The sequence below is a fragment of the Dermochelys coriacea genome, chromosome 1 (genome assembly GCF_009764565.3).
Source record: "Dermochelys coriacea isolate rDerCor1 chromosome 1, rDerCor1.pri.v4, whole genome shotgun sequence".
NCBI classification, from domain to species: domain Eukaryota; kingdom Metazoa; phylum Chordata; order Testudines; family Dermochelyidae; genus Dermochelys; species Dermochelys coriacea.
The window spans coordinates 335,972,645-335,998,027 of NC_050068.2; the positions used below are offsets into that span (position 1 = coordinate 335,972,645).

At 40.2% G+C, this 25,383-nt stretch overlaps 1 protein-coding gene across 8 annotated transcripts in view; it reads right to left on the reverse strand.

The window, feature by feature from the left end:
- Positions 1-14,443: 14,443 nt before the first annotated feature.
- SEMA3D (semaphorin 3D) overlaps positions 14,444-25,383 on the reverse strand; it is a 201,093-nt gene continuing 190,153 nt past the window's right edge. For all 8 annotated transcript variants that reach the window (XM_038384707.2, XM_038385302.2, XM_038385484.2 and 5 more), the window contains one exon: positions 14,444-22,811. In XM_038384707.2, coding sequence (XP_038240635.1) covers positions 22,383-22,811 — 429 coding nt within the window. In that variant the 3' untranslated portion in view covers positions 14,444-22,382. The remainder of the gene's footprint in view (positions 22,812-25,383) is intronic.

The window sequence follows — 25,383 nt, forward strand, 5'->3', positions numbered from 1 at the left end:
TTGAAAGGAACCTATGAGAATTAGGTCCCCAATTCTTATTGAATTTCTGTGGGATTTGGACACCTTATTCCTTAGATCCACTTGAAAATTCCAGTCCTAGTCCCTAGCCATTAGCAAGGCTCTTTAATGGCTGCTTATTCAACACATATTCTTCAGTCCTCCATCTGCTATGCATCTGTAGACGTGCTCCTGATTTCCAGGGGGGTATTTTTCCCTGGTTAGTATCCCTTTTATGTAGGTTTAAGACTATTATGAAAATTTTGAAGCTCAGACACTGAAAATAAGACACACAAATCCATACTGAGGCACCCAAGCAAGTGGCCTGATTTTCAGAGGTGTTTGGTGCACCCGTAATATGCAGATTGAACATTGCTGGAACTGACCTGTTATTTAGCAAGTCAGTTGCAGCCCCAGGAACAGAATACTGGTGCCACAGCTCCTAGCCCTGTGCCTTCAGCACAGGACCATGTTACGAAATAAGGCATTAACAGCATCCAAAATATGAAGGTTAAATTGGGGGCATGGCCACAGAAGACAGTGCCAGCCTCCATGAAACCATCTTTTACATTCAATTCATATCAATGTACTGTCGTTCTCTTCTGAAATAAATGCCTACTAGTTATTCTGGATTTAAGCTTGCTCCCATTTAAATCAATGGGAGTTGTGCTATATTGACTTCAATTTGATTAGAATTTAACCACCTGTGAGTTGACATTGAACTGAAGACATTCTCCCGGAGTTCCTAATGTATTTGACTACTAGAAGCATCAGTTAATCACACAAGCACAGCCCTCTACCCTACCCCCTGCCTCAAATGAATGTGTTGTACTATCAACGTTACTATAGCACTGAAGGAATTTCTGGTTAGTGCTCACCAATGGGAGGAAAGCATCCATAATCAGGCCCTGACACAGTAGCCTGCCCTACTACTACACAAATAGTTTGGGAGTAAAGAGGCTCACTATTTCTTTTGGTCTCACCCCACCAACCTGTGCAATACAGGACAGGTTTTACTCTTCCTGTGCAGTGTGCACAGAGTAGGATTTCACTGTAAGTCAAAGTGACACCATAACATTGTCATATATTATTGATCTTTAATTTGTTGACCTTTTTAATGTTTGAGTCCACTTTCTCACCATCACTAATTGAATATGGTACGTTTTTGACTTGTCGCTAGCCAGGGCTGAATTAAGCTACACACTGTGCCCATAGCCCCAGCTTCTATTCTGTGGCTCTGTTCTGTGCCATGAAACCACCCCCCATGGGGTAATAGCAGGTTTCAGAGTTAAGATGAATGGAGCAGATCATACCTCTTGGTGCTATTGTCTCAGGCTATGTGCAGACTCACAGGAATTGGGTACACATGGGTCAGGTTCTCAAGCTTTTTAATGAGAACTGGTATTTTGATCTCATCCTGTAACCCCATGACCTGATATCCCAGGCATGAACCTATAAATCCTGTACCTGAAATTAGCCCTGGGTCAACAGTTCCCAGGAATAAGTGCTCACCAATGCAAAGGAGGCCTGCACAACTAAGACATTTAATACTCTCACATGTGTTAGGGCGGGAGTCAAGCTAACACACTAGCATCTTGGTCACCAGTAGGCACTAGAGGAATCACACACTGCTCTTTTTATGAAGGAGCAATAAGGGACAGTGCAGAAGTCATTGCCCCAGCCCCCTTCTTCTCTGGTGGGGTTCTCCTGGGATCTTTGCAGCAGCTGTACCCCAGCATACTGCTTCAGTGAGCTAGGGCAGGAGTTTTCCCTCAGAGAGGGAAGAGTGCTGCCTTTACAGATTTTCAGTTGCATCATGTAGCTGAGTGGGGGAGGGTAAGAAAATATAAACAAAGAGCCGAACTTTACCCAGAAAATGGGTGTTCTATATATTTTCCTATGCAAAAAACAAACAAACCAAAAAAACCCTAAGAAATAATTGCTGGTTAACTTAATTGAAAGCCCTCCCTCTGTTTTCCCATGGAGACCTCACAGCTTTGGTCACATCTCCACGTATTTCTTCACATCATGCTTTGCTCTGAATCCCTAAACACAACAAATACTTATGCTTTATTGGCTTATTTGAAGAATCTGGCTGTGATGGCACTAATCCTGACCTTTGACTTTTCCTGGCCAAAGCCAAAGTGGTTATTTCTGTCAGTTCTTAGATTGACATCAGGGAGCAATTCATTAATCCTCCAGCCTTGTTTTCTGCCCTTGTTGTTCATGCTTGTCATGTTTCTGTAATTCAGATTTGTTAAGACTGATGTAATATTCCAACAGCTATGGAGAAGGAAATTACAATAAGAACTAATATTAGCTCCCCACATTCCCCTGCCCCCAACACAACTACCTATATTTTTTTCCACAGATAAATGAATGAATGACACACCAGACATTTTAGTCCACTGCAAATAAGCACATGTCCACAGTCAAGGCTGAATGCTCTCTCTTTCTCTCTATATATATACATGCCACCTTCTGTAGAACAAATACCATAAGCCATGATTCTAGCGTTGCTAGTCCCGCATTACAGCGAAAGTTGAAAAGGCCATCTGAATCTTTTCTCTGCTATTACTAATAATAATAACTTCACTAATACAGAACAATGATGAATGCACTTTCTACATATGTAAGACTCTGGCTCAACCCAGCAGCAAGGATATAGACCCAAATTAAAGAGGAGAATGGGATCACAATGGAAAGTTGATATCGAGAAGGCTTTGAAGCTGCCGTTTATTGAAAGGAACTAACTGGCTGTGCATCTCATACATACAAAGTCAGAAATCTAATGTTTACCATGGTACCAACAATGACCAGGGCCAAAGTGATTTCTATTTGCAGTGTTTTATTTTAAAGCTGATCCATTAAGACAATCTCCTAACTCATTTACATTAATAGGTGTGGAGAGAGGTCATCAGATGCAATATTCTAATTCAGCTTCACCTTTTTGATCATAAGCATGTGAAAGTTTCACTTGTTACCTGGTCTGGTGATTTGCACATGTCACTAGCTGTTCTGCTTTCTACAAATTGCAGGCCAGATCCTCGGCTGCACTCAGTGTACCTGCTCCAATTTACAGCAGCTGAGAATCTGCCCTGTGTGTTTTGTCTTTACCAGGCTGGTGAGTCATTTCTGTATTGGTTTTTACCTTCAAAACTGAGTTTGTCTCCAGAATTAGTGTTTTCTCCTTGATCTGCCCTTTTAGAGGGGGCTATCTCCAGCAATGGCATTTGTGAGACACTATTGACCAATCCAGGAATCCCTGGAAAAGTTCCCAGCAATTCAATGGAAGTTTATGAGCTTTGATGCTGTAACCAATGACCTACCTCAGTGCCACAACTAAAAGAAAACTGTTCCTTTTGTCACTGCTGGCAAGTATATTGAAACTGCCTCCTGAAATATTGTTTATGCAGTTTACTTCCACCATTGGCAGTTTGAGCCTTTCATGCATCACCTTTATATTTACAAAGCTTTAGTTCTTTTTACCTCATCAGCAGATGATGACTTCATTTTCACTACCTTGTTCTCTTTCATTGCCACAAGTCAATGCCTCCTCCCACATAGTTCTTTGGCTTTCATCACAGGGTTTAGTTTTTTGTGAGTTTCCATTGCATGCTCTTAGATGCAAACTGGGAGCTTTGTTTCCAATTTACCAGCTTAGCACTTTGTAAATTCTACATACACAGTAGCTCATGGCCTGGTTCTGCTCCCACTCAGGTCAGCTAGAGGTTTGCCATGCACTTTGATGGAAAGACAATTGAGCTGTTTTGAGTGCAAAGTCAGCCCTTAAACCTACACTTGCAAAGATGGCATTATACCTCATTCTACTCCTTTCAAATATTTGCATTTTAACCAGCTGAATGTTTTACATCATCTTCTTGGCTCATTGCTCTGAGGCTACATCTTCTCCACTCTTTGTTTACTTCCACTATTATATTCTATATAGGTTATTATGTTGCCCTCCTTACCATAATATCTGAACAGCAGTGTGTTAAACAATTTGACTCATATCACTATCAAGTGTAGTTTGTTCTCTCGTGGATATTCTCCCCATGGGCAGGAATTGCATGTGCAGTGCACTGTTTTGGTTTCCCTTCTCTACCACATTAAACATAAGCTACTTGTCTTGCCCATTAAGGACCATCATACCCTACCCATCAATTACACCTTATTGACAGAACTGATCAAATAATTTTGTTTAAAAAAGGTGGTTTTAACCATAATATAAATTTCTGAGACCAAGATGCTATCATGTTCTCCAGAAGCTCTAAATCTCTATCTGTTAAGTCTTTGGCTTTGGCCTGAGAAATGTGAAATAGATGTAACTGATCTGAAAGGTGTGAATGAGTCTGGCACAAGAGTTCTGAGAGATGTGACCTGCCCCATTCATCTCAGACGGCATCTGGGGTTAACTCAGATGCCCAGTGATTATGTCTTGTCACTGTTAACTATCTCATTTCTCAGAAAGGAGAGCAGTATCACAGATCTGTACAATTTATTCTGGTGACCTCTCATTCTGGTGCTGCAAGTGTGGGGTTTTGGGTGATGCCATCACTTATTTGTTTATCTGAGAAAGAGCCAACCCCAAGGAGACTAGCAGACTCCTGGGAGTACTTAAGCCCTACTGAGAGGGAGACAGGTTCAAGACACTCAGCGGAGCTAAACAACACACACTATCATATTTAAAATCTCTCCACAATCTATTGTGAGGGGAATCTCATTTTGTTGACTCACATGGGTGGAGTTTATTTGGTGGGTGGAGCTTGAAAGAGTACTCGCACCTATTTTTCCCTTGTACGAAACACTTGACAATGGCAAGACAGTTGGTGTGATCTGGCTGCTGCTAAACATAGTTGTTTCTTTCTCCTTCACCACCATCTTTCCCTTGTTCTTGAATCCACTGCATCACTTTTGTCATATGATACAACTGTAAGCTCTTTGGGGTTTTTCATAAATGTGTGTACAGTGCCTAGTAGAATTATTATTCATTTGTATTACACCACTGCTGAGAAGCTCAACCAAGATCAAAACTCCATTGTGCTATGGTACAAACACATCATAAGCAGTCCTTGCCCCAAAGAGCTTACAAACTAATTAGACAAGACTTGCAAAAAGGAGAAGGGGAAACAGAGACACAGAAGTGAAGTAACTTGGCCGAGGTCAAGGGCAGTAGCAGATCAGAGAATAGAAATGAGGTCCCCTGTCTCCCAATCTAGCACTCTGTCCATTGGACCACTCTGTCTCTCCTAAAAGGTCTTGATCCCTGATTAGGGCCTTTACATGCTATACAATGCACAATACAAACAATAAATAACAAAAAATTACCATGTATGAAGCTTTCCAGCATCCATCTCTCTATATTTCTGTTATATTTATATGCTCCAACCCCCATTACTAGTGTATCTGAACTCACAATCTTTAATGCATTTATCTTCACAATGCCCCATTAGGTAGGGCACAAACACAGTCCTAGATTGAAGCTGTGCAGATTGCATCCGTAAATGCCTATGGTACCACTTAAGTCCTACTTAGACCCTAAAGGTGGTTCATTGGGTTAGAGTACATAGACAAGCAATATTCACAATCTTAAGCATTCAAAAACCATGAGTCAGGCCCCAGACAATCATGGGAGTGGCTTAAAAATAATACGATTTAAAAAAATAATGGTTGTTTTTATTTGCCCTCTTGTTTCCGAGCCTTTCAGCTCCACTCAATTCACATTTTCAGCCTTTACTCCACAGCCACAAGGGCTAGAAAACACACTTTTATTTAAAAATAATGAAAGCTGAAATTCACACTTAACCGCTTGGCTAGGGGAGTTGAGGACTTAAGAAAATACCAGATTTTGTGAGGCTCATGATAAAATCATAATTGATTGGCAAACATGATGATGGAGTTACACTGGGCATGAATTTAGCCTATTTTGAAGCCTATTTGGTTTGCCATAAAATATGTTGGTTCAAGTACAGGAAACCATTATTTGCATTAGCATTCTCTGTTTTAAAATCTGGGCAAGTTTAGAAGAAGTATTTGTATAAGACCTTTTACGTTTCCTTTCATTGCTTCAGTTATAACCTTTATCCATGCCCACTATTTATGCTCCTAATGGATCCCACAAATAACACACTCATATTCTATAAATAATCAGCTTTGCAATTACTCTTTTAGTATTAAACAAAGTTACCAGATGTATTTGAAATGCCATAGGATTCTCAAGCAGTGTGGGACTGCAGACCTACTCTGGCTTTTCAAACTTGCTTTATTTTTGCTTTTCTTTAAAGCACATTGTTTTGATGAATCATATGACCACCAGCCAATGTTTATAGGAAGTTATTGTCTTTGGCGGTTATCTAAATAGTTACTAATTTAGGATAAGTTCAAGGTGGAGAAACCTAGAATCAATACCAATAATCTGGAGAAAACAGTGATAATTCAAAGTCTTTAAATTGTCTTCTCCAGTGGGGTTAGTTACTTCAAACTAAGGTGATTTTTACTTGATTACAAAAATCTCAATAAAAAAAGCTCCACAATATAATATTAAAAAGAGGTGATTTGGCCTTTCAGAAAGACAGTATCTATTAAATTATAAGCAACTTTTACTTACTTCTTTTCAGGAAAAAAAGACAATTTCATTTTATTCTTCCTTGGACATACTGTTTTCTTGAGTACAAGCTAACATCCTCAAGTCTTAGTCTACTACAGCCCCCTTGCAGCACTCTGTGAATTCAAGGGGCCATACATCTGGGGGATCCGGCCACCTGGGAATTCCCACAATTAAGAAGTTTAAAAAAAAATCTCTATTTTCTCTTTTTTGTGTTCCCATATTTTTTTCCCTTCATTCTGTAGCAATGGTCCACAAATCTGGTTTTAAGTACCGCTGGTCAAAAATAATTGAATTTAGACAAAAACTTTCTCAATTTTTAAACAGTTATAAGTCTAACTCCAGAAAGGTCCACAGGAATTTCAAAACCAGAGAAGACTAATGGTCCACCCTAGACTAGTATCTTCTCTGACAGTAATTTGTGCCAGATTCTTCAGAAGAAATAAACAGAAGCTCTTTAAAATACACTTTACAGTACAATACTATACCACAAAAGGAAATTTCTTCCTGGCTCCAGCTGTTGATCAGCTTCCCCCTCACCCCTCAGAAATGGTAGGAGGCAACAGAATTGCTACAGGTTGGATAAAGACAGGCATAGTTACTTAATTATTGGTATTTGGGCAGATTGGATAGTTCAGGCCTGGCCTTTGCCCCCCTAATACCTGCTGATAGTTATAGTCATCCCAGATTTCTAGCTACATAACCTAAGAAAACTGTATTGTTGACAGTCACAACTTTTTGCCAAGTTAGGATGGAAACTCTATGCCACAGATCCAGGCTCCAGGGTTATACACTTAAATCTTAATTTACCCTATATTCAGCTTGAGATTTTGATCTCACACAGTGACAGCTGGATATGATCTTTATGAGTCTTACCTTTGTGGAGGTTAAATGTACAAATGAAACCAATATGTGTAGATTTAACTAGATTTTTAAAGATGATACGAACAGGGTGGCAAAATGAACAAAGAAAATACCAAGCATCTCTTGTGACTTATATTTGATTTCATTCAGCACAGAAGCACACAAGACCTTAAAGGTCTAGGATGTGTTTTTGCAAGAAGGCTCTATTGAAGACATGTGCACAAATTACTGTAATACAGGACAGTTGTCAAAAAAGAACCAACAGTGATATAGAACAACGAGTCTATGATATAGAATTTTCAGTTCAAAATGGTCTCCTGCTAACAAAAACCACCTGTATCTACAAAACATCTGAATTGTAGTTACCAACGTTTTCCTAGTTGGAAATTAGAAAGCAACAACAAATCTTTTGGTCAATTCCTCCTGATTGAACAAGTAATCTATTATCAATGATCGGAAAACCCGCTCTGTAGTGTTTGGAATCCTTAGAAACACGGATGAAGTCTATGGCAATAATTCAAGCTAAATCAAAGAAATAACTTCCATCAGTTTCTAATTGCTAGACCACAATGTTTAAACAGATGAAAATCAAAATAAAAATGTACCTTGATTATTGTAAACCACTGCCTTCAAATATTTCAGAGTAAAATTTGCTTTTCATCGGTTCATTGTACAAAGCCCAATAGCCAGTCAATATTTTGACCAGTGATATTATGGAAGCCGAAATAATGGGGATGGCCCCATAATTGCTGCAGAAGATCTTGCAAAGTTAAATGTGACTAAGCAGAGCTCACAATATTTAGCAATAAAATCTATGAGAGCTCATGAGAACTATGCAGCTCATAATATTTTTATGTAATATCTCTTTAATCAGGACTGGTTCCCCATTCTGGTGCGTGTTGTACAAATATAGAAGATGATGATCTTTTACAATTATATAGTCCCTGCTCAGACTTTCAACCCAAACTTAAATTATCCTAATATGGTGCCTGAATATGGAGTCAACCAACCAGAGAGTCAGGCTGATAACATATGGCCTGTTTCATCATCCCTTGTGGCTGGATTCTTAGTTACATTGCATAGTTCTTTATTGCCAATAGTCCCATTGAGTTCAACAGTACTACTGGGGCAGCAAAGTCCTACTCAGTACAGGCAAGGGAGGGGAAACTAGGTTCCAAGCTAGCACAGTACGAGGATTCATCCTGAGGTTCAGTCTCCAGCCAACTCCTGCTGTGGTTGACGAGTGGTTTGAATTCAACACCCAACGTGCGCCAGACTTTTAAAGGATAGTCGCCACAACTCTTTAAACTACACACCACGCAACTGAAAACTTAACAAAATGCCAAATGGCCACTTAGGAAGGTAAATAAAGAAGAATACCACAACTGCATCCATCTGAAGCTGCAGGAATATTTAGGTAGTCGAGATTTAATTACCAGAGTTGGAATTTCATCATGGAATTAAAGTGCCATGGAATCTTTAATTACTATCAATTAAACTCAGTCCGTGCTAAGCTTGATTAACCACCATTGAGTTAAGAGAGACAAGGTGGGTGAGGTAGTATCTTTTATTGGACCAACTTCTGTTGGTGAGAGAGACAAGCTTTCAAGCTCACCCATACCTCTTCTTTAGGACCTGTGGCCTATCCACAGGCAGATCTTTCCCAAAATAATACAAACTTGAAAAAATATGAACACTTCCATACAGCTCTTGATCTCAGATTGGGTCAGCCCTCATATTGTTTTCTGTCCACTATGATATCTATTCTACCAAGTCTGAAACAGGAATGAGAAGCCCCAGTGGTGTACTGGGAAAGCTTTGTAATGTAAGCAGGATGGGCTAATGGCTAGGGCTTCAGCCTGGGACTTAGGAAGCTTGTGGCAGAGCAGATCTCCTGTGTGACTGTGGTCAAGTCACTCAGCCTCTCTGTTCCTCGTCTGTAAAATGGAGATACTAGCTCTTTCCCACCTCACAGGGATGTTGTAAGAATAAATATGTTAAAGACTGAGCTCTACAGAAGAAAATGCTATAGAAATAGTAGTATTATTAGCCCTGATCTCTCAGCTGATTCCAGACTGGTGCTCATTGACTTCTGTGCTGAGCCCTGTTAAGAGTTAATATAAAGAGCTGCATAAAGGAAGCCATTTGCACAACAGTTTTTATAGGTCCTAGAAAACCTAGGAGCGACTGATAATCTAGTAGGCTGCCCATGGAATGATGGGATTGAGAAACCTGCATCACGTGATGCTGTACCTGCCCCATGAGGCAATGCAAACCCTTCCCAAAGCACCCTGCGTCCAGTTGCACAGTGGGATAGCTACCCACAGTGCACGGCTCTCTGTGTTGATGCAAGAGCACTAGTGTGGATGCACTCTGCCAACACAAGGAGCATAGTGTGGGCATGCAACAGTGGATTAATTAAAATGCTTTAATTAAAGTGGCAGAACTTTTGGCAACAAAACACTGCAATGTAGACATAGCCTTAGTCTCTCTTTGTACCATCAGTAAAATGGGACTAATGTGGTTTATTCCCTCACAGGTATGTTGTGAGGATAAACATATTACAAATTCTGACTTGCCCCAATACTTTGATAATGGGAGCTATTTAAGTACTTTAAAGAAATAAGGCCTTAAACACGTGGCCATTTTCCTCCCTTAAAATCAGTGTGTTCCCTAAGTGTCCCCTCTCACCTCCGATCACCCACCTTCAAACCCCAAACACCCAAAGCTCTGTTCTTGTGTTGTGCTTTGAGTAGGGTGACCAGATCATCACACTAAAATATCGGGACACATTGGGGTGCCATCAGCCCCGCCCAAGTCCACCCGTGCTTCCCCCAGGTTCCGCCCCCACTCTGCCCCAGGTCCCGCCCCCCCACTGCACCCTTCCTCATCCCCCTGCCTGCCATTGGCTTGCTGTGTCCCTCCTCAGTCCTCCACCCACCGCTCGCCCGCCACTCACCCCTATGGTGCCAACTTCCCCTCTGCCGGGTGGGTGCTCGCCCACCCCCCTCCTCTGCACCGCCCTCGCCCCACCCCCATTCCACTCCCTTCCCCCAAGTCCCAGCCCCTGCCCTGCCTCTTCTCCACCTCCTTCCCTGAGTGCACCGTGTACCCGCTCTTCCCCCCTCTCTCCTGGAAAGCGCTAAGCGCCGCCAAACAGCTGTTAGGTGGTGGGAAGTGCTGGGGGGAGAAGGAGGTGAGGAGGGGGAGCTTGGCTGCAATTTTTCCCCATGGGGTCAGCACCTCCCTCCCGCTCGCCTCCTTACCTGAATATCAGGACAAATAGCATCCAGATCATACATTGATCAGGATGCGGGACAAAGGGTAAAATATCGGGACAGTCCCGATTTTATGGGGACATCTGGCCACCCTAGCTTTGAGGCATACAGCAAGGCTTTCACTCTGATGCTGAGTTCATGGGGTTTACATGGAGTTATATGGAGTTAAAGGTAAGTTTTTGTGGTTGATGATGCGCCTCTTTGTGCATTGACGCCAATCAAGATGGTGCTTATTTGGTTCCAGATCATAGTCCTGCCTATCCTCTTGTACTAAATGTTATTCATGATGATTCCCATGAAACTGACTGATTCTTCAAGCTCCTTCTCCATTCCCCAGTTGTTGATGTCCCATGCAAAAACAATGTTCCATGTTGCATTCTAAAAACCCTCTGAGTTTTAGATTGTCAAGGCCTAGAACTCCTCTGCTCATTCGAAAATTTCTGTGAAGGTGCTCTATTAGTATTGAACATTGGTGTAACCATTTTTTTGACGTTTCACATTTCTGTTATTCTCCATTTGTACTGCCTCTCATTTGAGCGTATATGTTGCACTTTCCAGATGCTTGTCACAGCTAGCCTGTCCAGTAAAATCAGCGTGCATGTTCCACTTAGTACACAATGACTTTCCTCCGCTTTCATGAAATGTTTGTAGAGTATTTCTGTGCTCGTTGCTTTGCACTTATTTTAGACACTTTACTCATTTCTTGTTGTTGCCTCTTTAGCATTTTACTGCTGCTGACACTGACAAAAAGTTGAGTTCACTTCCTGCTTCCACAAGACGGTCACTGGTTTCATTGTTGAGTGGCAAGAAATGCCAAAATTCACAGGTTCCATGACAATGGTGGCCACTGTGACAAAATCTTATCCCTACTCATGATTAACTGAAGTAAATGGCTTATTCATGGCCGTAAAGTTGAACACATAAGTGTTTGCAAGATTGGGACCAACGATTGTTACCTCTAGTAAAATCTCAGCACACAATTAATCTGGGAATGCCTGAGAGAGGAAGAAAGGGGTTACAGTAAGGGGTGGGGAAGGAAAACCTTCGAAGTTGCACTGGCAACTATATTCCCTGACAGATGAGGTGTTTGCGGTTTTTTTTCTCATCAAACCCAGGGAGATGGTGGTAAAATTGGGCCCCACGATGCCGAGGCTGGCTGGTGTGCAGAGAATAATGGAGGAGATCACACATTGAATAGTAAGGGGGAAAAACAAATAGGGAACAACTGGCTCATTGACTATGCACTGTCCCTCCTGAATGCTGAATTAGGTACGGCTCTGCAGATATAACAGTATGTAACCATGTAATTAAAGCTTTTATTGTATGGAGCATTAAGGTTGTAGAGGGCATCTTAATATTGGCACTGCCTGACTTTAAAGTGTTTAGCTCCATTCGACTGTAACACTCTTTTAAAGATGCATGTCAATCTGTTCCAAAACATGCTTAGTTGTAATTATTATTTTTTCCCCCACAATTTTAAGAATGAACTCGGAGTCAGAAATGTGGATTTGATACATCAGTGTAGGAGAGCAAAGGAGGGAGCTTAAACTAGAATAATGCTAAATATAATTGAACTTGTTGAACACCCTCAGCCGGTTTTGAAAGGCATTGCTACAGTGCCACTGTATCACCCTCTGGTGAACATGTTTACGGGTGTCCCCTCTGTGCCCATCCACAGAGGACAGGAATTGTTACAGCTTGTAGTTGTAGACACTTGGTGTTTTAGCTCAAGCTGTAGCAGCCCATACTTTTAGCTCTGATGGTCCCCCATTCAATCCTTTATGCGGTAATCAAGGTGATGTAACATCTTACCCTCTGTGGATTAGCACAGAGAAGGTCCTGAAACACACACACTCACCAGTGGGCAACAGCTGTACTGGGTTACAGGTTTCGGACTCCTTGTTGTTTGTACTGGATTAGGAACTCCACTTCCTGCCGCCATTTCCAGACAGTGCATTGGCTGGAAGCAATAACAATACAGAGAAAATGTGGTGATGGGGAGCCCCTGTTGGCAACTGTTAGGATACAGATATTCAGGCCTGGCTGTAAAGGCCTGTACTCTAAGAATTGAGGTGTATTCTTATCACTTGGCTAGTTCTAGAGGTATAAAAGAAAGAATCAAAATCACTGTCTGCCAGTGTAAGGACCTTCTCTTACTGGGACAGTCGGAGGCCTTGTTCTTAGGCTAAGGCCTTTGGCTAAGCAGCAGAAGCAGCCATAAGCTGGGAAGCGACCGGTCACATCCTCACATCCCAAACTAGTCACATTGAAAGAAGGTGCTATTGGGCTGTTAGGAATACAGTCCTGTCCTGATAATGCCTATCTCCTCCAGAGAAAGGGAAGTGCCTAGAAAATGTAAAAGGAAGCTTAGTTTGATAGCATCCTGTCTGGCAAGAACTCACTTATCAATAAGTGGGATGTGAAATCCTCACTTGTGTATTGTTTTGTCATTATAGTTCCCACTTTGCTATTGTTTATTTGCATAGCTGGTCTCTGTGATTGTTTCTGTCCGCTGTATAATTAATTTTGCTGGGTGTAAACTAATTAAGGTGGTGGGATATAATTGGTTACATAATCATGTTACAATGTGTTAGGATTGGTTAGTTAAATTTCAGGAAAATGATAGGTTAAGGTATAGCTAAGCAGAACTCAAGTTTTACTATATAGTCTGCAGTCAATCAGGAAGTGAGTGGGGGGGAGGGTGGAATGGGGTGGGGAATTGGAATCATGTTTTGCTAAAGGAGGGGCAATGGGAACACAGACACAGGTGTAAGGCTCTGTGGTGTCAGAGCTGGGAAGGGGGACACTAAGGAAGGAAACTGGAATCATGCTTGCTGGAAGTTCACCCCAATAAACATCTAATTGTTTGCACCTTTGACTTCACGTATTGTTGCTCTCTGTTCATGCGAGAAGGACCAGGGAAGTAAGTGGGTGAAGGAATAAGCCCCCTAACAGCAACTAGCTCTTCTTTCGCTCACTCTAAAATTAGATCAAATATATTACTTCATAGAAACCTAAATTACTACCAGTGTCAAATAAACTCGTTATTAACATTATAAATCTCATTGTGTGTGAATAGGCCCCCAAGTTCTTCCAAATGGCCAGATTTAACCCCCTCCCTCCTTTTCTCTCTTTGAGTAGCACCGTATTTAGTCAGCAGCCCCACTGATTTCACAGAGACTAGACATGGAGTAATGTACTACTCGCTGTGAGCAACAGCATGCAGAAAGTTTAGAAAGCTAATCAATTTAATAAATGTTGTTGTGTGAGCTTTAAAGAGCTCCTTGCTTGTATTATTAGTTCCTTAGGCCAGGTCCACACTACAGATGTCTGCCAGCATAACTGCATTGGTCGGCGGTGAAAAGAGATGTGATCCCTGATTGACATAGCTGTGATGGCAGAAGACCCTAGTGTAGATGCAGCTGGTAAAGCTGTCCTTTTACTGCTATACCTTGTTTTGTTGAATAGGCATTTTCACTACACCAATACAAAAATACAGATTTGTTGGAATAGCTGCTGTTACACTAGGATTGCTTTGCTGGTATAGTATAAACGTATTCCTACACCAGTAAAGCACTCCTACGGCAAACATGGCCTATGTCTTCCGACTTCCATCTCACTTTGCAATCTTTTTTTCTTTGGAAGCCCATATTGTATTATTTGGTCTGATTAGGGGGAAAAATAGACAGCAAGAGTTCCTTCAGAATTTGCTATTTATTATAATAAAACCAAAATATATTAACAGTTTCAGATACCTTTGGATTACAAGATTGGAATTCCTGTTAAAACAGCAGGATTGCCAAGCTCAAAGCTAGTTAGTGACCATGTACAATGCTTTAGTTATGATGTTACATAATTAGCTAAATTGGTTGCAGTATTGTTGTAGCCATGTCAGTCCCAGGATATTAAAGAGAAAAGGTGAGTGAGGTAATATCTTTTACAGAACCAACTTTTGTGGGGGAAAGAGAAAAGCTTTCAGATTTACCCAGAATGAAGAACTCTGTATAAGCTCAAAAGCTTGTCTCTTTCACCAACAGAAGTTGGTCTAGTAAAAGATATTGCTTCACCTACTGTGTCTCTATATTTAGCCATGGTAATTTACAAATGGGCCCTTTCCACCAAAACATTTTTTTCCATATTACTCTATAAATAATGATACTATAAATGTGAAATTGACTACTGCACAGAGTCAATCTAAGAACCACTGAAGCCCTCTAACATGGTTTTAAATGGTGCATAGTTCTTGTGCTGGACTTCTGAAATAGTGTGAGTTTTGCCCTATGTGAAAATAGTAGCCTTACTGACAGAATGTGAGGCATTAACCAAATTCCTTTTGGTCAGTCTGCTTGGCCATGACTTTTCTCTTGAGAGCACTTGGAGAGGTTTTGAGCAGTTTCCTTTCTTCCCAGCCAGACTTATGCTGAGATATTTGAAATTTTCTGTCATTAATCGGGGGAGGGGGGGAATGCACTTCATACAAGTGATGGAAAAGATTATAGATCAGTCTCTCTTGATTTGTATGTTTCATAGATTTCTGTACTTCTTATCCAGTAGTAATGTATTGCAGTTTTTACAATGTCAACATGTTGACTAGCAAACTTAAAATGACATTTTTACATTTACTTTACATAGAAATTTTTTCAATTTAAGTCATGAAGAAATCATAAGTAACAGAACTTAAGAAATCCTTTGAAGCAGGTTGATTTTTTTTTAAAAATTGGGTGAGTTTTGGAAAATTTGAAAGCAATTTTCATGCTGCCTCATTCCTGGTATTTTCATTTTTCCTGAATTTTCTTCTATAAAAATAATTAATTTTCAAACTGAAATTTTCAAAAAATGTTTTTTAAAAAATCCCTTGTGACTAAGGGCTTGTCTGCGTGGGGAAGTTTGTATGGAGTAATAAGCTAGGGTGTGACTTTAAAATGCACTATCAGTGTGGATACTGTTATGCTTTAAAGCGCACAAAGGCGCTCATAGTGCAAAATAAGCATGTCCACACAGAGAGTTAATGTGAAGTATCTAGTGGGTATGAGTTGCTTCACGCCAGCTACTCTGGGCTTTTTTCCTCATGTAAACAAGCCCTAAAATGACCAATCAAAACTGGCCATGCAATCTTCCCTCCCTGAACAAATATACATTTTGAAAAGCAACAAGCAGGCAATTTTTTTTTTTTTTTTTACAAATTTCTGTAGATTTTTTTTTGACGAAATGGAAAACTTCAAAAATATGAAAACTTTTTCCAAAAATATTTCATTTTTGGAAAATAGCCACATTTTGATATAGTATTTTTTTCCTTTTAAAATTTGACCATTTCTAGCTATCAGATTTTTGGAACTTTCAATAACAAATTATATAATTTTAGGTGGTGCTTTTGAAGTATAGTAAATGCAAATTTTGTAAACTGATCCTGGCTTTCAGCCTATAGGCAGATATATGGTACTGTCCTATGAAATGCTAAGTGCTTTCAAAACTCATTAAAGTTGTGAAGCTCACAAGGCTCTGCCCAGGGCAGCCATGACACACCTTAGCAGACAAGTTAGCTGCCTAAGCCTTCTGTTCCAGTCACTATTACCACGTATGTTCAATCTTCAGAAAATGGCTGGTCTTGGACATGGTTCCATTTAACAGCAGGAATAGTAAGAACAAAATGAAAGAACACAAAAAGCAGCCAAAGGCACTTATATATAACAAGAGTAATGGAGCAGAATGTAAAACACCACCAAAATCGAGACATGTCTGCGTCCATTAAAAATATCATGACTGCCTATGAGTGGACAGATGACTTTCTTGGCACAGACTATTTGAAACCATTAATTAGCAGTCCATAGCAGTAATAAAAGTCACCTGGAAACATTTTTCTGGTTCTTGCATCACCCAGAAAAGTTTTTGTTTTAAAGCACAACAGACATTGATTTTAAACTGGGGAATTGTACAAAATGACAATACAATAAAGAGGGAAAAGACCAACTTTAAACAAGAATTTCAAAATCTCATTATTGAGGCAAATTTTACCTTTCGATCTGTGATTTGTCTTTCCAGATCTGATTTACATCTGTCAGCCACTACTTATGTGTCAAAACATTAGGAAAGTTTGTGGTAGACACTAATCTATACAAACACAAGTGCCTAAGAGAAAACATTGTCTGAGATGAGAATATGTTAAGGTGCCTTCTAGTTTGTTTAACTTTATGTACCAAGCAATGAGCCAAATCCTGAAATCTTCACTGATTTTCCTAGTTTTTTCTTAATGTCAGCAAGAGTTTGCCTGAGTGAGGACTGAGTGAAAACCAAGGAAGGATTTGGCCCAATAACTTGAGACAACAGACTTGGATTGTGGGTTATAAAAACAAACCTGATCAATCAAGAGCCCAATCCTGCGCCTGTTGAAGTTTGTAGCAATACTGTTGTCCCAGGATTATAATTTATTTAAATATTCAGCACTGTGAGAATGTATGCCTGGCTAGGACACTTTTAGGTTTATCATCATTAAAATATTATATGGAAGTAAAAAAAGAGATCATTTTTCACAGCCTTAAAATTCTCTCATGAGCTATTCTTTTATCATTCCTTTTCCTGTCTATATTGAATTTATTTTATAAACCTCAAAAGATAGATTACATTTACAAAGGATTTCACATATCAGCTAATCACAGAAGCCTAATTCTGAGTAATATTTGTGACACTAAGGTAAAATATAATAAGGGACCTCTTAAATTTTCATAAATTGTAACAGAATATATTGGAGAGACATGTGGATTTGATTTTCCTGTCACGCAGGTGTAATTCCACTGCCTTCCATGCAGTTAACTCCTGATTCTCCTCTGTATAATGAATCTCTACATATTATCTACACTCTAGGCTGCGTCTTGGAATAAATTGCTATAATTACTTTGATTAGGTTCAGATCTATATTCTACTGAAGCCAATGGGACTTTGGCCACTGACATCAATGGCTGAGCTGGCTCTGTAAGTATTTTTAACTCATATTAATCAGTTGCAATAACCTTGTGTTACACATAAAATAAAATGCATCCAATTACTTAGGTAGGTCCCTACAAAACAGTCATACACGATAGCAGTTTAGTAGGAAAATCATGTTCCAATAATCATGTATTAATTTTTGATAAGGGATTTGTAAATGGTAGGTGCATATCAAGATTTACATAGATTTGATTAAAATTTCAGAGCGTTTTAGACTACGGCCCAATTCTGATCTCATATGAATGTAAACCAAGGGTAATTCCATTAAGTTTAATTGTGTACATCAGTATAATTGAGATAAGAAACAGGGTCCAATGTTTAGTTGAGGACTGGCAAAATCAAGGATCTTGGCTCCTCGGTATGTGTGTAAATGTAACTTCTTGCACAGAAAACTGTTTGTCTGAGGTATGATTACATATTCACATATGTCCCTAGAATGTTTTCCAGCAAAGGAAACAATTTATCAAAATAAGAGTTAAAATGCTTTTTCCTTTGTCTGCTAATCCCACTGCCAGTTTTGTTTTAACTGACTTCAGGACTATTACTGTATTTAGGAACCTGTTGGATCTTAAAGCTGGCATCAGTTTTTAGAATTCTAACAACTACAATACAAGCTGCACTGGCTGTTTTGACAGCCTGTTTGAAATGGATGCAACTCAGGCAAACACCAGTTATCTTCTGAAGTGGGGGGAGAAGGAATTATTTTATTTTATTTTATTTTTTTGAGGTGGGGAAGAGCATTTATTACTGATTAAACCAAAGTAATTTTTTTTAAAGTCTGCACTGGGGGATCTGTTTAGAACCTTCAGTTATTAACGTGGAGGTAACTTTCTCCATGCTTAACCTAAACTTTAGGTAGCATTACAGACGCTCCCCAGGTTACACAAGACCCAATTTACACAATTTTCTACTTACGGAATAAGTTCCGTGAGCTAGAAATAGGAGGGTTTTTGGGGTTTTTTTTGCATAACATTTGGGTATACGTTTCCGACTTACACAAAATTCAAGTTACGCAAGGCTTTCCGGAACTGAATGATTGCGTAAGTCGGGGAGCGTCTGTACTTTTATTGAGCACTTTAAGGAGGCTGGGTTCAGTTTCATTTTAACTACGAGCCTGTTGTGGCTCATTGTACAGCTCAGCAGCACAATGGACCCTCAAGTCCTCATTTTGAAATTTAAGTAGACCCAGGTTTGTTCCTTTAAATTATATATTTAGGTAGGGAATCCTTTCTTGTCTGGCTCTTGTTGCTACAATGCCCTGGGTTAGCTCATTCTGTTCTCCTTGAGACTATTTTGGGGATTGTACATTACAGAAGGATCCACTACTCTTACTCCTGACCTTGGTTATTGACTGAATAACAAAAAACTGTTTAAATAAATCCCTTCTTACCCTTCCCCAGTGTTCCCTGGACTATCTAGCTAATTTACTGGTCTCCAGGGTCCCTTGGAATCATTATCAGTGTATCATCTACTACTGTCTATGAGAAGCAGTGTGCTAGCTCAACGTACATCACTTATAAAATTTATTGAACCACAGATTTTTATCTGCACATTATTATTAAATATCCCTCCCCGGGGTGGTATAAATCCAATATGGCATAATGACTTGGAGGATATTGAATTTATTTCCCCAGGATAGAAATGGCCTCATTCCTCGCTTGGGGCTTCACTCTGCTACTTCGCACAGGAGAGTTGAGGTCAGTACTCTGAGAGGAATCCTCTTGCAAGAATACTTAAAATAAAACAAAACCCCTTGAATTTAAGAGTAGTAACATTTTAATTCAATCTTTTAATGCTTGCAGTCCCAGTGGTGCAGCCCTTAGGCCCTCAAGACTCCTGTTGAAGTTGACGGGGAGTATTGTGAGAGGATTGTAGTGCTAGGCTCTGCAAAGCAATTTAAACCTAAAGGAAACCAATTGTGTTCAGCTCTTAAGGAAGATGGAGAAAAGTACCGAACAAACAACAAACAGCTTATTTAAGACCAAATCCTGCTCACCTTATCTCATTGAGCAGGGCCACTGAAGTGAGTCCAATGGTTCTACTTTTATGAATAAGGTAAGTAGGGTTTGTGCTGTAATCAATAATTACAATACTCAGTCCAGTCCTGCTCCCATTGACTTCAGTGGGAGCAGGAGCAGGCCCCTTGTCAGTACATGTAAGCATAGGCCCAAGATCGATTATTTGACGGTAGCACCTTAGCTTAATCATGGTGTCGCACCACTCATTCCCAGAATGACCAAGTCTGAGCGATGGTACTCTCTGGACTGATAAAATACAACATGGAATACATCAGTGGGTTCTGTATGATGACTGCAGTCATTCTTAGGCAAAAAAATTTTAAAGTGATTCAAGATTTTGAGTGTCTCATTTTTGGGTTTCCAACTTAAGATTTCTTAAAGGGGCCTCATATTTACAGGGTAACACCCCTTACAGAGTCTCAAATTGGGCAAGAAACATCAGGTCAGTCAAAATCACTAGTCACTCTTGAAAATCTTGATCTAAGGTCCTATTGCTGTACAAGCGGATTTCTGAGCATAATGCTTAATATTGTGAAAAGTTCTATAGACATTAATAGGCTACTCAGAGTAATAAGGATTAACCTTACTAATAAGAGCCCAGGACATCAGTCTCTTTGATTAAAGGTCCTGTACAATGAAACTCCCCTCTCATCTTTTATAATATTTAACCCTTGCAGAGTACACTATCAAAATACTGAGCACAAACTACCTGATACCTTCTAATTAACTCATGTATCTCTTAATGAAAAAACAAAGAATCTAAACCCCCAGTCTTTATACAATACATGCACATTCAGTTTTAGTTTTTTTACAATAAACTTGAGTCAGCTGAGGTTCCTTTCTCTGATCTGAAAAACACATCACCATATTTGTATCATTTATCAGAAAGAAAATGTACGACACAGATTGTATGGACACAATTATTGATCTGGGACTGAATGCACTCACACACTGGGTAGCGGATAGGGATACTCTCCAGCATTCAGAGCCAAAGTTCTTGGTTCCTTAATGAACTGCACATCAATTACATGGGTTTTCCACAGACTTTGCTCTCAAGACATGTAGAATGCATGAGAAACAAGTAAAGTCTGTCAGTTTAGTATCCATCAAAGCTTTCTTCCATGTGAGGACATCGCTAATTTGTCATTTCACACTCAAAGAGGCGCGAAAGGCAGAAAGGGGGAGGTTTGGTAGAGTGGGGGAGAGGGGCTGCGAAGCATGAGAAGAGGCAATAGGCCTGATTTTGATCTTGCTTACACTAGCGTAAATTGTGAGAAAGTCCAATGAAGCCAATGTAGTTACATTGGTGTAAATCAGATCTGAAGGAAGCAGTGTTTCTTGCTCATACAAGAATATTTATCTTATTAAAGAGCAGAAAGTAAAACTAGGAACAATTTACGAATGATGCTATTGTATATCACAAAGCTGCTCCTCTGTAACTTATATTTCAGTTTATTTACACATGGGCTTTTTTTGTTTTTAATTATAATAAAAAAGTATTAATTCCAACAACACAATACCTTGTTTAAAATACACAAGACCTTTTATAAAACAAATACACAAGTCAGAGGAATGTCTGCCCTTTCCCCATTGTTATACCTGGTGTAAGAGCACTGTCAGTTTCTGTCTGTCACCAAATATGTTTCCCTCATTGTCTTTTGTCATCAAGTTTGGGAGGGTTTTTGTGCGTGTGTGTTCACCTCTTCTCTTTTTTCCACAACAAACTAACCATACTCCAGAAAATGAAGCCAGTCGGGGGTTAGAGTTGTAGAGGTGAGTGGAGACATTCAGGGTAAAATCTTCAGCAAGACAACAGAGGTGAAGGCAGAAATCCCATTATTTGTTAATAGGGTTTGTGCATGTACCTCCCACATGCTTCTTACGAAATTTACTCTCGAGTATCTTGCTGGCAGTTTCAATTTGAGTCAACAGTTCATTTCAGCAGATGGACTGCAAACTAGAGGCTGCTTATGCCCTAATGAATAAAGTTCTACATTTCCTCCTCTTAAAATATTATTACATTTTTAAAGGGGAAAACGAGTGTTACTTCTAAGCTGATATTTAATTTGATTTTTTGCTTTGCTTCTCTGTGTTAGCAAGTGCCACCCATGTACCTAAATATATGCCCAATGGGTAATTTAGTATAGTTTTGCAGATCTGTCATGAAATGGCCTGTATCTAAATGGCACCTCCCATCCTTACAAGATCCCCAAGCGCTTTTACAAATACATCCACCCACCCCTGAACTGCAGCCAACTCTCAGGTGGAATGTAGCAGTTCATTAATAATGTATTGTAACATAGACTTTAAATCTCATATAAAAATTATGCCGGGAAGCCATGGAACACCCCAATGACATATGTCATGAATCAGCTTCTCACTAAATGTTAGCTACAAAATCTGAATTTCTGAGGGAAAAAAACCAGATTTGGAATTATTGCCTTGAGTGCGGTGCTCAAATAAGGAATTTGTCATTTTCTATAATATTCCAGTATTACACTGCAGTCCTCTACAGACCAATAATGACTGTGCATTATCTAATCTCAGTGAGAAGCAATATTAATTAATAGGAAGGATCCACAAAACAGAACACAGTATTTTTGCATGTTAAATGTCCTTTCTTTAAATAGAATATAAAAGCTATGTAGATGTTGGCCTGGCATCTGGGCTGCTGACAGGTTCATGGTGCCTTCGATTTCGCTTTTTTTTCATCTCCTGCATGTGCTTCCATTTTGCCCCACCTTTGTTCCGCTGCCGCCGCTTCTCCCGGTGCCACATCTGTTCACACCACTGATCCAGGCTGAAGCTGGGGCTGCTGACAAGTTGAATGTAATCCTTGTACCTCAGCCGCGACTCAGTAAGCAAATCTCTCCCTCGTCCCTCTTCATCCTCCGTTTTCTGAGTACTTTCCATGTGCCCATTTTCTATGACGTTCAAATTTAACTTCACGATGGTGTGAACGAACGTGTGCTCCTGTGCTTTGCAATAATACACCCCTGTGTCCTTTCTCTGGAGGCTGCGGATCAGCAGTCCGTATTCTGTTTTGATGATCCTCTCATCAGCCTTCAGCTGTGAGGTTAGACAAAGCAGAAAACAATGCATTAAAAGCACAGGAAAAATAAAATGTGAGTACGTGTTAGGTGGAGAGCAGAGGAGACAGAGGGGATGATTGGCTCAGGGACTGATAATGAGAAATGCAGCCTTTTACCTCTAGGTCACTGGCACATAAGTACCTTAGATAAACAGATACATATAGAACCATTTGAATTTCAGAGTTCTAGTCTTCAATTGATAACTGTAATCTCATCAGCATGCATACGTTAAAGATACATACAGTCTGAGAGGATAGAGTCACCAGGAAATAATACAATTAAACAGACCAAAACAATGGCAAGGTAGCTGACTTTCTCGAAGCAAAAATTGGATAGTTAGCTGGACAAATCCCATTAGATTGCAAGGTGTTTGGGGCAGGGGCTATCATTTTATTCTGTTTGTACAACACATAGCACAATGGGATCCTGGTCCATGACTGGGGTGCCTAGCCATGACTGCAATACACATAATAAATCAATAGTAATAATGATTAAGTCAATAAATAACATTCTGATCTGACAATGGGTTTACAACAGTGTAAACTCTCAACTTCTGTGTAGTTACTCTTCATTTACACCACGGTGAAAGCAAAAAAATGACAATAAGATTCAGGGAGCTAAAACCCAGTGCAATTCTTTTATCATGTAGGGTTCAGGATCTGTGAATGAGAAAACCTAAAAAACCCCAGAGATTTAAAGCTAAGGCTGAATTTCTGTGCATTATGTACCCTATTCACTGCAACATTTGTGGAATTGTACTTGAGATTGTGAAGGCTGTGGAAATACTTGCTATATCTAGCACAATATGACATGTTAGCCACTGTGGTGCTGGCTCATTGCAATTGGTACCTGAGGCAAACATAGCCATCCATGCTGCAAAGCTGGGGACAATGTATACCTTCAAATCAGCGGCACTGCAATGGGTACCCGCATGGCACCACAGTATGCCAACATTTTTATGGCTGACTTAGAACAACGCTTCCTCAGCTCTCGTCCCCTAATGCCCCTACTCTACTTGCGCTACATTGATGATATCTTTATCATCTGGACCCATGGAAAAGAAGCCCTTGAGGAATTCCACCATGATTTCAACAATTTCCATCCCAACATCAACCTCAGCCTGGACCAGTCCACACAAGAGATCCACTCCCTGGACACTACGGTGCTAATAAGTGATAGTCACATAAACACCACCCTATATCGGAAACCTACTGACCGCTATTCCTACCTACATGCCTCTAGCTTTCATCCAGATCATACCACTCGATCCATTGTCTACAGCCAAGCTCTACGATATAACCACATTTGCTCCAACCCCTCAGACAGAGACAAACACCTACAAAATCTCTATCATGCATTCCTACAACTACAATACCCACCTGCTGAAGTGAAGAAACAGATTGACAGAGCCAGAAGAGTACCCAGAAATCACCTACTACAGGACAGGCCTAACAAAGAAAATAACAGAACGCCACTAGCCATCACCTTCAGCCCCCAACTAAAACCTCTCCAACGCATCATCAAGGATCTACAACCTATCCTAAAGGATGACCCATCACTCTCACAGATCTTGGGAGACAGGCCAGTCCTTGCTTACAGACAGCCTCCCAATCTGAAGCAAATACTCACCAGCAACCACACACCACACAACAGAACCACTAACCCAGGAACCTATCCTTGCAACAAAGCCCATTGCCAACTCTGTCCACATATCTATTCAGGGGATACCATCATAGGGCCTAATCACATCAGCCACACTATCAGAGGCTCCTTCACCTGCGCATCTACCAATGATTTGATGATCTGATATATGCCATCATGTGCCAGCAATGCCCCTCTGCCATGTACATTGGCCAAACTGGACAGTCTCTACGTAAAAGAATGAATGGACACAAATCAGACGTCAAGAATTATAACATTCAAAAACCAGTTGGAGAACACTTCAATCTCTCTGGTCACTCGATTACAGACCTAAGAGTGGCTATCCTTCAACAAAAAAGCTTCAAAAACAGACTCCAACGAGAGACTGCTGAATTGGAATTAATTTGCAAACTGGATACAATTAACTTAGGCTTGAATAGAGACTGGGAATGGATGAGTCATTACACAAAGTAAAACTATTTCCCCATGGTATTTCTCCCCCCCACCCCACCCCCCACTGTTCCTCAGATATTCTTGTTAACTGCTGGAATTAGCCTACCTTGCTTGTCACCATGAAAGGTTTTCCTCCTTTCCCCCCCCCCCCCCCGGTGCTGGTGATGGCTTATCTTAAGAGATCACTCTCCTTACAGTGTGTATGATAAACCCATTGTTTCATGTTCTCTGTGCGTGTACATAAATCTCCCTTCTGTTTTTTCCACCAAATGCATCCGATGAAGTGAGCTGTAGCTCACGAAAGCTTATGCTCTAATAAATTTGTTAGTCTCTAAGGTGCCACAAGTACTGCTTTTCTTTTTGCAAATCTGGTAACCTACAAGTGATTTACCAAATTAATTAAGCCTCACAACCCCTCTCTGAGGCACTGATATGTTAGGACACTTGCAGATGGA